Raw genomic sequence first — 16,053 nt, forward strand, 5'->3', positions numbered from 1 at the left:
GTCATGGCCCCAACCTAGCTGGGGAGCAGCATTTTACACTGTTTGGTCTCGGAACAATGGCCTTTGTCTAAGCTATAGAAATGCCTCATAGTCCTGGGCATAAAAGAACCACCTGGGGAGGGTAAAAGGTGGCTTGCATTAGTGTTTATATTTTTCCATGGAAAGTACATTGCAGAGGGGAAAGGTCTGAAATTGCCTTTGGGGAGAGTTAGATAGCCAGGCAGAATGGAGGGACCACTGGATGCTGAGGGTGGTCATGAATTTATAGGCTGATATCCACATACAGCTTTTTTCTTAAAACAAGACAAGGACACTACAAATTAAAAATGCTTTCAAACAAAACTTTACATTTGTAAATAACCAGTGGAACTTAATGCCATAAAATACAGCAGTACAAAGAACATTTATATGAATAAAAATATCCACAGTCTGAAAGAGATGGGACCTCAGTCATGCATCTGCACAGGCTGAGGCCCACCTAGAGTTGGGAAGAACTTTTCATCCCACTTGTACTATTGCACAGCTAGCCAGCTGCAGGCCAGGATTCCAGAACTTTGACCAGAAGCATCTGGTCTGGGTTGTGGATATGGCATCCAGTGAATGAGTTTTTACAAGACGACTATCCTTCCAGTTACCAAATAAAAAGGTCCTTCAGCACAAATATACTGTAGTTAAACCTTTAAAAGAAGCAACACTTTCTTCTGAAGAAACACTTGCAGGTCCAAGATACTTAAATAATTACAATTCACAGTTTCAAAGTAAAAGGGGGCACACACACCCTTCCCACCCCTCCCAACCCCTCATCCCAAGTCTTCCACTGGGATCAAGTCTCCATCTTGAGGCGTGAAGCTTGGATAGTTTTTATTGTTTTTGCTATATGTTTTCCAGCCAGACTGCTTGTAGATGTCTGAGATTTTTCTTCAATCAGGCTATCTTTAGATCCATTTCTTTTCTAGGAGAAAAAATGGTAAGATTCAGAAGAAAATACAGCCAAGTTAAAATTAGTGCATCAGAAATTAGTATTTTCTTACATTTAAGAAGACATCAAGTTATAAGTTCTTAATATCAAAAGCTGTTCAAATATTCCCTCTAGTTAACTATGATAAACATGATTGTGCTTAAATCTTAGAAAAGTTAATTCTGACATAAAAATTTTATTCATAAAACAGGCATAAATCTCAATCTACTCCACCAATTATGTGTCATTTTCTTTGTAGTCATTTCTAAACGAGGCTCTCAGGCCTCCCACTGTTCTGAGGAGGGGCAGAGAGAGAAGAGAATAGGGAGTTGGGTAATTTATACTCCTCCCTGATTATATTTTCAGTAGCCAGTGAATGAAACTCCCATAACGCAATGCCCTGCCCCCACTCCCTTAACTTGAGGCTAGAGATCCCTGTCAGCAGGGGTGAAGAAGGGACTCTCAAGGGGACTTCGATTTTGAGGGCCCTATCATGGAGAAATGGGAACCGAGCTATCAGAACCTGTGTATCACACCCAGAACTTCTGGAATTGGACCATCTAATGTATCTCCAAGTGGAGGCGCTAAGAATGGCACTAACAATTGCCCCACACAGCTCCCTACTCTGCCTAACCTTCCTGCTCCTAGAGATGGCCTAACCTGTCAGTAGATCAGGCTAACAAGCATATTTACTTCCCCAAAAGTATTTGCCCACACAAAATGAGCTACACTGTCCAGAATTCTATTTTGAGATTAATTTGGGTTAAAATAAGTTACCACTTAAAAGCTTCATTTGGGCCCTGACCAGGTGGCTCAGTTGTTTGGGGCATCGTCCTGATACACCAAGGTTGTGGGTTCAATCCCTGGTCAGAGCACATACAAAAAATCAATCAATGAATGCATAAATACGTGGAACAACAAATGGGTGTATCTCTCTCTCCCTCCCTCTCTCCCTGCTTCTCTCTCTCAATAAATTTCTTTTAAAAAAGCTTAATTTGTTTTACTGACATTCAAAGGAGCATTGATGAAACAATTCTGCTAAGCATGGGGAGTACGAGTCAAGATAATCAGAACATGAGACTATCTGGGATGGAAGATTTCTAGACAACCAGAGAGAGAGGACACCAGTGCACATGAGAGCGAGCCAGGGCAGGGGAAGAGAGAGCTAATCTATCAAAAGAATCACCAGGTAGGAGCTGGGAGGTTACCTGAAACAAACATCACACCTTTTTAAGTTTGTCTAGGACTGAATTTGTCCCTTCTGTCAGCAAACCTTAAGGAAATAAGTGAATCAAAGTCCCTAATGCACCCCACTTTAACCAGCCTCTGTATGAAAAGGTAAGGTGAGGTACAGGCAGGCAGGCCACTGCCAAAACTAGGGCACCAAGGTGGAACTTAGGAAATGCAACTTTTCTGCTTCAAGAGTCACTTAATGGGCAACTGAGTCAGTGGTTTCCTTTTGGCACTTAAAATCCACACTCATTTCCTGTGACATCTAAGGCCCTGAGTTATCTATCCTTCCCCCCAACTCAACTGTACTCAGATCACAGCTCAAACACCCAGGCCCTTCCCAGCCTCATCTTTCCCAGGCTCTTCCCTCTGTGTTTACATCAACCTTCCACCCACTCTCACACAGTGGCTCCCTCTCACCTGGAAGGTTCCAGCGTTACATGTCACTTTCTGAGATGGCCTTCTCTCACTACCCTACCTACCAAAGAAAGGTCACCTGTTGATTTTCTAACTCAGGCCTGTGTTTCTTTGTCATGCCTACCTACGTTTTTGTATTGTGTTGGCCTGTTTACTTTTATGTGTTGTCTAGGCCAGGAGTCAGCAAACATTTCTCTGTAAAGGGCCAGATTGTTTACTACCTCTTGTTTCTGCCACTATTCCTTTTTTTAAAACTCCTTTAAAAATGTAAAAACCATCATTAGCACCTGAGCTATACAGAAACAGGCAGCAGACTAGATTTAGCCCATGGGCTGTAGTTTGCAGACTGTCCAGACCTGTGCCTGTGGTTCCTTAGATGTGCTCAGTAGTTATTTGTTCAGTTCACAATCAAAGGTGTCCCAGTGACAAGCTTAGAATCAGTGCCACTGATCAGAAGATGGGTGTTTGCTGTTCTTATATGCAGCAAAGGGAGAGAGATTCAACATCTAATGTGAATTCTTCAAGTTTTTTGAGATTCCTAAGTGATGGTGATTAGTTAGGGCAGTGATTTTCAACCTTTTTCATCTCATGGCACACATAAACTAATTACTAAAATTCTGTGACACACCAAAAAATATATTTTTTGCCAATCTGACAAAAAATACAGGTATAATTGTGACTCATTCACACCAAATGGCTATTGCTGTGTTGGATGTTGTCGTTTTTTTATTTGGCAATCTTAGGGAAAAGAGATTAGTGCCCTGACTAAATAGCTAGGTGACGCATGTTATAAAAATTCTTGCAGCACACTGGTTGAAAATCACTGAGTTAGGGAGTAATCAGAAAAGCAAAAATACAATAAAGTAAAATTCCTATTTGTATTAAGACCACCTTAAATTTAAGATCAAAAAAAGAAAATTCTGAAAGTTAACTGCTTATTAATCCTCACAGTAGCCCTAAGAGATAGGTTATCATCTACACTACATAGAAATTGAGGCTCAGAAGTTCAACTCTTTGCCCAAAGTCACACAAGTAGTAAGTATGTGGAGATAGGAGACACAAATGTAGGTCAGTCTCAATGCAAAACCCTAACAACTAATATGAATATAATTTTTTAAAAGTGCTATTGATTTCAAACACATTGTCTGTTTGAACAACCTATGAGCTCTCCCAGATTCATCTAATCAAACATTATAATGCAGAACGTAGTGGAAGCTGTGGTTAACCACCCTGATCTCCTTCCTGACTGAGGCATTCACTCCCCTCGCTGCTGGGAGTGACGGCTGCTGTACAGCTCAGAACCGAGCCCTTCCACAGGCAGTGCCCTCAGCTGTAGAGAACCACCCCGCCCACGGTCATGCCCCCCACCGGGGGCACCCTTTAGCCAATGACTGCTGTAAGTGAGTGTGTGAGTGTATAAAGGCCCAAGCCCCGACTCCAGGTGGGATGAATCAGAAGGGCCATGTCAACTCCAGATGCCTTTTGGGAGGGGCTACACTACACAGTTCAACTCTTGCCTCTGCCCAAACCTCTTCCACTCCCCAGCAAGTGTTGATCCCAAGAGCTCTTTCCAATAAACTTCCTCCATGCAAATCTCCATCTCAGAATCTGTTTCTAGGGAACCTAACCTAAATTAGCACAGCTGTTTTTTTCTGTTCTTGCTCAAGTCATTGGCAAGAATGAATCAGAACAAACGAAGGACAACACATGATGAACACTGCTGGAGTCAGGGTTCTCAGGCTGTCCATCAACTCCTAGAATCTATACACAAAATTGTGTATGTACTTACATGCATTTTATGGGAGAGAGACTATTGGCTTTTCAGAGGGATTCATGATCCAAAAAAGACTGAAAACCACAGCACTGCAAATAATAGGCTGACACTGATCCATCATTACGATCAACTTTGATCCATTATAAACATCAACTTTGTTTTTGGAGTGGTTGTTTAACCAGATATAAGTTCATCGAATGATCTTATACAGCCTGCATTTTTTTCTATCTTATTAAAAAATACACCATGAGAGGTGGTGTCACACAGCTTGCCAAAATGTTTGCTACAGTGTTCCCCTGATACGTCTAATTCAGCTGAGTGTTAAACCGATTTTGTTAAAGCAGCTAGATTCTTTGCTATGTCCTTGAATTCCCCTTTAACCACATTTTTAAAACATTTCCAGAACAAAAGCAATTCTCTTTGATAGAGAAGACAGAAATAAAACAGGACTTGAGTAATTCTCCTGTCTGCCATCAGCTAACAATAGAACATCTGCCCCCCACCCCCCAATTCTACCACTTTCTCCTTGTTTCTCTGGCTCAAAAAAATATCTAAAAGTTTGGTTTGTTCCTTTTAATTGGTGAAGCCATTGTTTCTTTATTCTGGCTCCAAACAACCTTAACAATCCTTGTTATCCTTGGCTTTGCCCCAAGCCTCAGACCACTTTAGACCCCGCGCTGTCTCTAGCTCTCGCTCCCAATGGAACTTCCCAGGTTGTGCCTTGTCTTGACCATGCACCACCCTCCTCCCCTCTCCTTCCACGGTTTGTCCATGTCCTTTTAAAATACAGAATCTCCGCGTAAAGCTAAAGATTCCTTTTCCTACCTCCCGAAAGAACTTTCAGAAAAGCGCTTCTCAAAATTGCCATCAGTACGCCACCTTCCCAGACCTCGATTGTCACCAACCTGACGTACTGTGGGGCCGCCAGAACCCTGGGCATCTGAAGAGCGGGTCACGGGCAGCGGGGGGACGAGGTCCGTTTTCGAACTGCGGAGAGTGAGCCTTAGAATTAATTTCTGACCATCGCAATTGGAGTTGAAAGAGGGCAACAGCGCAGAAGGCATGCTTTGTATCTCCCTGTATCCCTCGGAGTGCCCATCACAGTGCTTCGCACAGGGAGGCGCTGAATAAATGTCTCGACTTTCGCTACTTACTTCACTTCCGACAGAACCGATCGCTCTCCATCTGAACACTGGGACCTTCGATACTGGCGGTAACTTCGGGGCGAGTGAGAGTGTCGGATGCGGATCGGGTCACCTTGAGTCCTGAGCAAGCAACCAAAGAAACGTGGAAACAAACGCACCCTAAGTCAGACCAGGATAATTCCTTAAGAATGATTTTGAGGGTTTAAAAAAAAAAAACTCGACCCCTCTGGGTTTGAAAATCCAAAGTGGCTTAAATTTCACAAGTTAACGAGAGAAAACCGCCCCCTCAGCCATACATGAAAATGAAACTCTTTATAGCATTTGTACGTACGTGTGTGTGTATATTATTTTTAACCACTAAATTCCATCTTTGGCCTGAAGATGAGGGTGTGTTGGGAGATGGCGGTGGGAGGGTGTGTGCCAACCTGCAATCTGACTACAGTGGGAAGGAAGCGTGAGTTACAGAAGGGAAATAAAGCAGTGAAGCAGGCCCCTGCCTCCCCTTGAGCACTAAAGCTGGGCAGGAAACTGAGTACAGTAACAGGTCGCGGGCTGCTGCGTCCCACGCTGAGCGCTGATTAGGGAGCCCCTGGGCCTCCGTGAAGCACACTCAACGTGCTAGTTCTGTGATAGGGATGGGACTGGGCTTACAGGACAGGGTTTTGTGGTCAACATGATTCTCTTGGTGTTAAATAATGAATTTTTAAAAAATCACTTTGTTACCAATCAATGAATATCTAAAAAAAGGCATTTATATTTTAAAACTAACATCAGTCATCAAATTCCCTTTGTACCTACCACACACAAAGTTAACAGGAGATACCAGTGATTGTAGTGCTGAAGGACAATGATTGGCTCTAATACACCCTTTTCTCCCTCTTTCCCTAGAGTTCTTTTTAATTTTAGTTAAAATGTAGAGACAAATATAAGCACTGTATAGAGAATAGGAAAGGATTACTGACTTCTAAGTACTAATAAAACTTCTGTGAAAAGAGTTTCCAAGTCATACTCACTCTATTTTAGTGTATGGAATCTCTTTTAATTGTTCTTCTGACAATCCAGACGGATCCACAAGTTCCTTCCTAGATGGCAAAGCAAAAAAAATTAAAGTTGTTGATGCTGGTATGAATACCAACACCTTTCACAACTGTCCCAAAAGACAGTATTAGCAAACCTAACAGAAATATAAGCCAGGAACAAAGATTTAAAAACTAGAATGGATTCAAGGAGAATATATTCTGTATTCTGTAGCTCTTCTGCTAACTCCCAGTTTATCCAATGTAGCTGGCTCCCCAGCCACTCTTAATTTCCCTACAAAATTCTGCTTCTCTCCTCTGCAGTAGGTGCCTTTTTTCCTTCTGAATATCTTTTCCTTGGTATTTGTAAAATATTGGCCTGTCTGAGGTCCAATTACAGGCAAGGCCGAGTGGCCTCAGGAGAAGAGATGTCAGGGCTGCCCCGGCGGTAAGGAGCCACCACTGTGAGTTCCATGTTCCACGTAACGATAGCAATGAAGGCTGTCTGACAGGCTTCAGCCCTAGGCTGCCTCTTGGTGTCTGTGGTCTTCCTTGTCAATGCCGTGAAACTACATGGGTTTTAACACAAGGAGGGGGAAAAAAACAGTACTCACTGAATATGCTTCCATAACTCTTCTTTTGCTTGGATATCAGGGCTTCTCCTATAAATCAAGAAAACACCGCTCATCTCTGCAAACATGCTTCATCTAACAATCCCATAGCTAACTTCAGCAGAGCTACAACATTCATAGCTTTCAGACTGTGAAGTTTCCTTTGCCGGCTGAGATCAAAAGGAAAGACTGGGGAGGGAGAGCTAAGGGGGATGGTTGGTAGAAAGACACCAAGATGATGTATCTGCCAGCACCACTGAAGAGAAATCACACTGAAAGCAGCCATAACCCGGGCTTCATTTGATGACAGAGCTGGAAACTGCAGGGGTGAATGCACACACCCTCTGGTGGGGATATTACAAAGAAGAAGAATTTGAGGCTTCTGTTTCTGGTCCCTCTAGCTATTTCTTTCTTTCTTTTTATGAAATCCTCACCCAAGAACATGGTTTTCATTGATTCCAGAGAGAGAGGAAGGGAGAGGCCGAGAGAGAGAGACATCCATGTGAGAAACACTGAAGTCAGAGAGAAACATGGATCGGCCGCCTCCCGCACAAGCCCCAACTGGGAACATGCCCTGACCAGGAATCGAACCCATGACCCTTCAGTACACAGGACAGATGACACTCCAACCAACCCAGCCACATTGGCCAGGACCCCTCTAGCTATTTCTAAGTAAAGCAAAGAAGAACTCATCCTGATTGTTAATATGAGAGAGTCCCAACATGATCTGGGATTACCTAGTATAAACAGCAACGACAAGAGGAAAGGAAACGGTGGGACTGCCCAGACTTATAGACTGTGTGCCACTGACCCATCTTTCGTGTTCCACCTGATGATGTCACCCTCCATATGCCCTTCCCCATCCCTATGTATAGACCCACAAATCTCTTCTGCAAGAATGACTTGAGCAGAAAATACCACTACCTTTAACTTCCAGAATTTGAAGTTCAAAGCAGCATTCAGTGTTCACATTCCCCATAATACAGCAATGAATACTAGAAATCTATTATCACTGCAACTGTTGCCACAGAATGTCTTTTTCCTAGTGAGAAAATGATAAGCTTTCATCAGTCCTTTCAAGAGAACTGAGATCTAATAATGGGCCCAAAGGAAGGACTCTAACAATTAAAAGGCCTATGCTAAACTAAGCAAAGTCACTGATATACTCTGCCCAGTGGAATTTTATATTCATAATCTGTATCAGCATTTTGGAGCCCAGCATCACTTTCAACATATGATATTATCATTGCTTTCATTTCTCTCAGTTAATAAGGGCACCACAAGGCATTCTAGTAGGGCTTTCTGAGCCCACAGAATACAATAAGCTACCTTCTAGCAATAGAATTGACTAGCAGTTTTTATGTTTGTAGAAAAAAAAAAAAATAATCTGTCCGTAAAGACCTTTCAGGCAACTCACAAGGAGTAAAATATGGAAGGTAAGGGGGAGAGAGGATGAGGCCTTGGTCTCAGACATTAAAACATGATATCGTTAACAGATTTTGTTATAAGAATAAAATTGAATGCTTAAAAATATCTAAAGAAATGCTTCTTTGGGCACGGCCAGCGTAGCTCAGCGGTTGAGCATCGACCTATGGTCCAGGAGATCGAGGTTCGATTCCTGATTAGGGCACATGTCCGGGTTGCGGGCTCGATCCCCAGTGGGGGGCATGCAGGAGGCAGCCGATCAATGTTTCTCTCATCATTGATGTTTCTATCTCTCTCCCTCTCCCTTCGTCTCTCTGAAATCAATAAAGATTTTTTTTTTTTTTTTAAATGATTCACTACTTCAAAATTACTTTAAAAAAAAAAAAAAAAAAAGAAATGCCTCTTTGGCAGGATTTCCTGTATGGAATCCTCCTTTCCTACATCTGGCTGGCCCGATTCACCAGACAATATGTTAACCCATTAAATTATACTACCAGAGAAGGGCAACTATTAAAAAGCACTAACGGTGGACATTTCTGAGTGTTGGAATTGCAGGAATTTTATTTTCTTATTTATAATCTTCTCTAATTTTTTTTAGTCAAGAGAATTTCTTAGCTTAATTATCAGAAAAGGAAGAAGTATAGGATATTTTCATGTTTTTTAAAAAATTACTATTGCTGCAATTTCATGGGAAATGTCTTTCATTCCCATCTCGGAAGAATGAGCAGAAATGTTATCTTAACCTCAATGAGAACATCGGTCCTTCCAGCCATAAATATTGGTTCTAAAAGATTCAGGAATTTAGTCTATATGTTTAAGTTCTATAGCACTATAACAGTCATATATTTAACTAAACTGAGTCCTGAAATGGCCAGCAGTTTCAAGGCAGGGAAAAGATCCAAAGCTAAAACAAATAGACAAACAAAAAAACTAATTTCCTGCAATTGCTAGACCACCTGTGATCTAACGAATGTAAACATATGCTAATGAGGAATGTATTATTTTTATGCCTACATCTGCACACATTTAATCAATAATTTAGGATGAATTCATGATCAGCAGCTCAACAGCATTTTGTACATTTAGAAAGCTGTGAAATTTTAAGTCATTTTTCTTAATTAAAAGGCCCTTGATTATGCAGATGTTTTACTTGAGCTCTCCAAATAAGTTCCTGAGGAAATAGAAGCCTGAGCTGTCCATTGATATAACATATAAAAAATATACATGCGACCCCATATAAGTCCAATATTCTTCAAAAGCATCCCTCATCCACACCTTAGAGCAATAGCCCAATTTAAATTATTATTCAATTTTAGAGAAATTAGTTTGATGAGACATCATTCAGAAATCATTTTGCTTCTTGCAAAACCTTAAAATAATAATACTTCATAAATCTACAAAGCACTTAAACCCCATCATTGCATATAGTCTTCTACATTCCCCAAATACTCCAATTACATGATCTTTATCTTGAAAAAATTACATTATAGTACACAATATTCTATACTTTGTGTACTACATTGCACTAAAATAATAAATATGGCAGCATCTGAGTTATTATTTTTGTGATCTTACTACTGACCAATGCTGAAAAGGAAGCTTAGAGTTGAAAATGTTACTAAGAAAACTGTAAGTTCACAAAACATCTTAAAGATTCAAAGCACTTAATAAATATCTCAGTAATTCCTCATCATATTCCTGAGTGGTCAGAATAGATATGATCAGATGTCTTAATCTTCCCCTTCTCTCGTCTCCCCAGCTCAGAATTAAAGGCTGATTAGGAAGCCAGGGAACCAAGCAACCCAGCTACTGAAGGTCGTCGCTCAGGAGCCACTTCCAGGGACTTCATGCTAAATCTTTACCTGAGGCACCAGACTTCCTGTTTTGTGTTTACCTGGGACAACCACGTCACCCTGACCACCTCGTCTTCCACATCATCAATATTTTTTTCAGTAAAAAATAGTAAGACATTGTTGCCACCAGAGGGAGCCTGAGCCTTCTCGCACACGCAAGTTGAGCCTAGAACTATTGTTTCAGCTTCAATGCCTCTTCCTTTTACAGTATCCCAACAGTAAAGGTTTATCCATGTAGAAAAGTAGTTTCATCAAAGTTTTCAAATGATAAAGAAACATGAATGTTGTGTCAATGCAGCTGAAAAATGTACTAGATAGAACTGTGCTTCTCAGTGTATTACTAGGTAAGATCCTATCATATTTCAGCTTAATGAGTTTTAGGAAAGGTTTTGTATTTTATACTACTGTATGTCTGTGGTATTTAATAATGAATACAACTTTCTTGCCTTTCAGACACTGGGCAACAGACAGCATAAGCCTGTTTCTATACACTAACAGACAATTGGAAAATAAAAATTTTAAATGTACAATTCAATACCATTAAAATTATCAGATATTTAGAATTAAGTTTATCAAAATAAATGCAATAACTATATTGAAAACTATGAAACATTGCTAAAAGAAGTTAAAGACAAATAAATGGATGGGCAAAACATCAATTTTCTCAAAACTGATCTATAGATTCAACATAAGCCTAATCTACAGTCTATAGTCTTTTTGGGGGTGAAAACTAACAAGTTGATTCAAAATTTACATAGAACTGCAAAGGATCAAAAATAGCTAAAAGAACCTTGAAAAAAATGACAAAGTTGGAGAATTTACACTGCCTGATTCTAGTCTTATTATAAAGCTACAGTAACCAAGACAGCATGGTGGCTTAGGGATAGACAGATCAATGGAACAAAATTGGCCCATATATAAGCAGTCAAATTGATTTTTCAACTAACGCCCTGAGGCATTTCAGTGAATGACACCGAAATAACCAGATAAACACATGGAAAAAACTTCTAAATATCTACCTCTACCTCATATATGCAGAAAAATTAATTCTAGATAAATCACATACCTAAATATAAGAGCAAAATCTATAAAGCTGCTAGAAAAAGATATGAGAATATCTCTGTGATTGTGGTGTAAGCGAACATTCCTTAAGATGCAAATGGGGACTGATTAGAAGGAACCTGAGGGAACTTTTTTGTTCTATATTTTGATTGGCATGATGGATACACTATGTAAAAGTCAAAATTCATTGAACTGTATGTACACTTACAATGAGAGCATTTCATTGTATGTAAATTTCACCTCAAATTACTTTCAGTTAAATAAAAGTTTATTCCTTAGTCTGTTAAATAAATCTCAGGTCACCTAATTAAAATGATTAAATTACCAGGCCCATCTATAAATATCTGCCCAATTTACAATTGGATTACAGTAACTATAATACTCAACACTGGATTGTTGTGCTTATCAATTTTATTTATAAACAGATTGCTTCATCTATTTAGGATTGTCTCTCGTAATGTTTCTTGACTTCTTAAAAATCTCTATATAGAATTTTTCCTAATTTTATTTTCCTTTTCCCTTTTTTTAATACATGAGATTTACTATTTGTATTTAACTGAATTTAGAGTGCTTTAGAAATGATTAGAAAACAAAATGTTGTTTTTAAGATTTAATATGAAGTCACCAAAACTTATGTCTTACAAGTCCCTCATAGACGATTCTGCAGGGACAGGTAAAAGCACCTCTATAAAAGATTTACCCGTGACTATGCTGAGACTTGCTCTTCGTTTTCTGTCCCTTTTTGTTAGACTGCCTTCAGTGAGGTCTTCATTCGTCCAGATCTAAACCTCTCTTTTTTCATGGAGTTGCAAAGAGATAGTGGCCAGGACAAAGGAAGCTCTTTATTAACTTCTGCTTTAAATAGAACATTTTAATTGGGTTTCAGAACAAAAACATTATGGTGTAATGACTAAATCTATAAGGCTGTACAGCAGGTCCTCGAATAACATCCTTTCCCTGTAATGTTGACGAGGTGCTGTAGGAACTTAACTCTATATCAATGAGTTTGTGATAAAACTGGTTTTTGCTTAAAGTCACAGAACCTATCGATATACTAAGTGAAAACCTACTGTACACGGCTTAGTGTACTTGCAAATTTCCTCTTACGGAAGAAACAGACATCACTCCTTCTGAGGTACTACAGCTTTAAAAAAAAAACAAAAATATTCTGAGTAAAAAGTAAGCATCCCTTGGAGTCATGCAGGGTTCTGGAGCGAGCCCTGCAGAGCCCTCCCCGGGCCTCTGTTAACCTGAGCTGGAACCCTTCTGCCTGGCTCCCTCAGAGTTCCCACCTACCTACACAGTCTGTCTCCGAATCCACTCCCCAGCACCCTTCCACCGCCCTGAGACACTAATCCCTCCTTCCACCAGTAAGCAACACCATACGTCTAACTAGCCAGGATCACAAAGGAATGGGTAGTTAGTCCCAGCTCACTGTAAAAAGGTATGCTTTGGGAAGTGGAGTGGGGGTAGGGAGTCTAAATCTGGACAATGTGCACATTAATTAAAATATATATATATATATATATATATAAATTTTATCAGCTCAAAAGAAAATTAATTTGGGGGACTGGCAATCTCATCGTCATAGGGTAATTGTGCTCACACATGGCATTGCCTAGCAACAGAAGGAGCAGGCAAATCCCAACATTGGGGTGTAATGAATCACTCCCTGACCCTGCTCACAAATGGTAATTTGATGGGAAGATATTCACATCTCATTCAACCTGGAACAAGACTTTAGAGAATTCTGCGGACTCCAATTGAGAGAAACAGCAGGTATTTCAGCAACAGACAGGCTCCAGAACAAAGGAGACTGTTCCTACTTATTCAGTTGAATGTATGCTTTTGTTTAAAAACAAAACAAATGTTGATATCCAAATGTTGAGAGCCTTGTTTTTTGATGACACTTTGGCTTGTGCTCCAACTTCTGCAGCTTCAGATATAGTTAATGAACGGCACAAATATAAGAAGGTCAATATGACAAATACACAACAGGATAATCATGGTGGAACTAAAGCACTTCGGAAGGCTTCAGAGAGACATCCCCATTGTGCCCCAGAAGCCACATGCTACTTCAAGCTCAGCGTTTTTGAATCAAGGTATAAAGAGAGTCCACATACGAGCGAGATCTGTGTCTGGATCGTCTGTTGCTGGGGTCCGCCTGGCTTTTCTCCTTTTGTCTCCTTAATACAGCTTCCCACTGAGGCGCTGAGTCAACCAGATCGTTCTCCTGCCGTATTCTGAAAAGAAAGGCCATTCATCTGAAGGTAACATCCGCATGTGTGCTGCTTTGTTTTCTGGTTCACCCTAAACTGGCTTTTAAATGATATTAAGAAATTATCAAGTAAGTTATTTAAAAGTTATTGAGAAAAATGAAAAGTTACTTAAGAAGAAGCAATTTCATGATCATCACTCAAAACTAAGAATGTGTTAAATGGATTAACACAGAAGTATTTATGTATATACTTATGAATATACGATAATATTTATACATAATATGTAAATATATATTAGTTATTTTCAGACTTCTACCTTTGGCTTAAATTTTCTTAGAAAATGATGTGTCAACAAAAACTCACTTAAAACATATTTAAACCCAGCCAGCATGGTCCAGGGTTGAGCGTCGACTTAGGATACAAGAGGTCACTAGTTCGATCCTTGGTCAGGGCAGATGCCCGGGTTTCGGGCTTGACCCCCAGTAGGGGGTGTGCAGGAGACAGCTGATCAATGACTCTCTTATCACTGACGTTTCTAACTCTCCCTCTCCCTTCCTCTCTCTCTCAAATCAATAAAAATGTATTTAAAAACATTTTTGTAAAAACCATACTTAAGGTTTTTTGTAAAATTTATTTTTCAACTACAGTTGACATTCAATATTATATTAGTTTCAGGTGTACAGATAGTGGTTAGACATTTTCACAACTTACGAAATGATCCCCCGATAAGTCTAGTACCCATCTGACATATAACATATTCAAGTTTTGACTAAAGAAAAGAATGGTGTCTGCTATAGAGACAATCTTAAATCATGAAGCAAAATCATTTCTTAAATCGTGCTAACCAAAACAGCAATAAATAATTTGTAAAAGTTTTCATGGACAACAGTCGCCAGATATAATTCCCATTTTTTAAAAAAGAAAACCAGAAGTGCATCAAAGTTAAATGCCTTAGCAGCTGAGCAGGCACACAGCATTCTGGCTACAGCTGCTCACAGGCTGAAGAGGGAGCGAGGGTGAACACTCAGGTGGCCAGGGGCCAAGCAGGATGTGGAAATGAGGGGCCAGTCAATCCAGGGGAAATTCCAGAGCAGGGGAGCACTGGGGAGCACAGGCACCCGCCATATGAGATCACAGGACAATGTTACCAAATTTTCTTATTTTTTTAAAAGATAATCCACAAATCTGAATTTTTAAGGTGAACTCTTCCAATTTTAAGTAACGGCAAGCAATTCTATATGTTAAGGTACTGCGTGGCCCTAACAAAACCCTCCGCCACGTGGTCTTTTTAGTAACAAGGGCGAGGTGTTGCAGGAGAGAAGTGGAGCAAGTGCTTAATTAAAGCAAGTGCTTGATGAATGTGTAAATACTGTCCGGGATGCACTGCAACAACACAAAAATTAAACACCTGTTATTTGAATAATTTAACTTTTAATTTATGTAAATCCTTCAGGAAACTGCTCCAGCGTGTTCATTTCACACACTGAGATTCCCAGGGTGTGGGAGAGAAGCACCGAAGTGCAAGGAAACCATCCCAGTACTGGGACTGTGTGCGCATAAATGTTTCAGAACAAAAACAAGAAGAACAGGTAAGTTTGGAGTCATTGCTCTCCCTGAACGAATGTCTTCTGGCTGCCTTGTGACAGCACTTATACAGACTGTGGTGTGGATACATGGCTTTGCTTATAAATGCAAATCAGTAGATGAGTGGCAAATACCCATTTCACATACAACTCAGAGACAATGGAAGGCACATTCAAGTTAAGAAGCTCAGTACTGCCTGGCCAGGAGTGGCTCAGCGGTTGAGCATCGACCTGGGATCCAGGCGATCGGGGTTTGATTCCCGGTCAGGGCACAGGCCCCAGTTGCGGGCTCGATCAATGACTCTCTCATCATTGATGTTTCTATCTCTCTCTCTCCCTCTCCTTTCTTCTCTCTGAAGTCAATAAAGATATTTTAAAAAAAAAAAAAAAAAAAAAAAAAAGAAGCTCAGTACTTATAAGGAAGAAACTAAGTCTCTCTAGATTAAAGAGAAATTGTGTTAAGTGAAAAATTATCTGTAACACACTTCAAGCCTTTGAACTACAAACATTTCCTTGCTAAAGCTTTCAATTCTAACAGGCTATTTGAAAATTGACAGGATACAGTCACAGTATGTTTCACAGATTCAAGAATGCAGTTCCCTCTCTCATGGCATGTAGAAGAACTTAAAATTCAACATGTATTGCTATGGAGCTTAATGTTAGAAGTATCTGAAGAAAATAAGAGTAGGTAAACTACTTGAGGACATAATTACTAACCATTCTTTGAAACACTCCAATTTGAAAATGCTATGTGCTTGTA

The 16,053-nt window shown here is 40.0% G+C and overlaps 1 protein-coding gene across 1 annotated transcript in view; it reads right to left on the bottom strand.

The window, feature by feature from the left end:
• Window positions 1-223: 223 nt before the first annotated feature.
• Window positions 224-16,053, bottom strand: part of EPB41L4A (erythrocyte membrane protein band 4.1 like 4A) — a 207,584-nt gene continuing 191,754 nt past the window's right edge. The window contains exons 19-24 of the mRNA XM_016224934.2: window positions 13,615-13,734; window positions 7,155-7,202; window positions 6,538-6,606; window positions 5,534-5,644; window positions 5,285-5,366; window positions 224-952 (exon numbers count right to left, since the gene is read on the bottom strand). Coding sequence (XP_016080420.2) covers window positions 824-952; window positions 5,285-5,366; window positions 5,534-5,644; window positions 6,538-6,606; window positions 7,155-7,202; window positions 13,615-13,734 — 559 coding nt within the window. The 3' untranslated portion in view covers window positions 224-823. The remainder of the gene's footprint in view (window positions 953-5,284; window positions 5,367-5,533; window positions 5,645-6,537; window positions 6,607-7,154; window positions 7,203-13,614; window positions 13,735-16,053) is intronic.

This window comes from Miniopterus natalensis, chromosome 3 (assembly GCF_054644295.1).
Source record: "Miniopterus natalensis isolate mMinNat1 chromosome 3, mMinNat1.hap1, whole genome shotgun sequence".
Lineage (NCBI taxonomy): Eukaryota > Metazoa > Chordata > Mammalia > Chiroptera > Miniopteridae > Miniopterus > Miniopterus natalensis.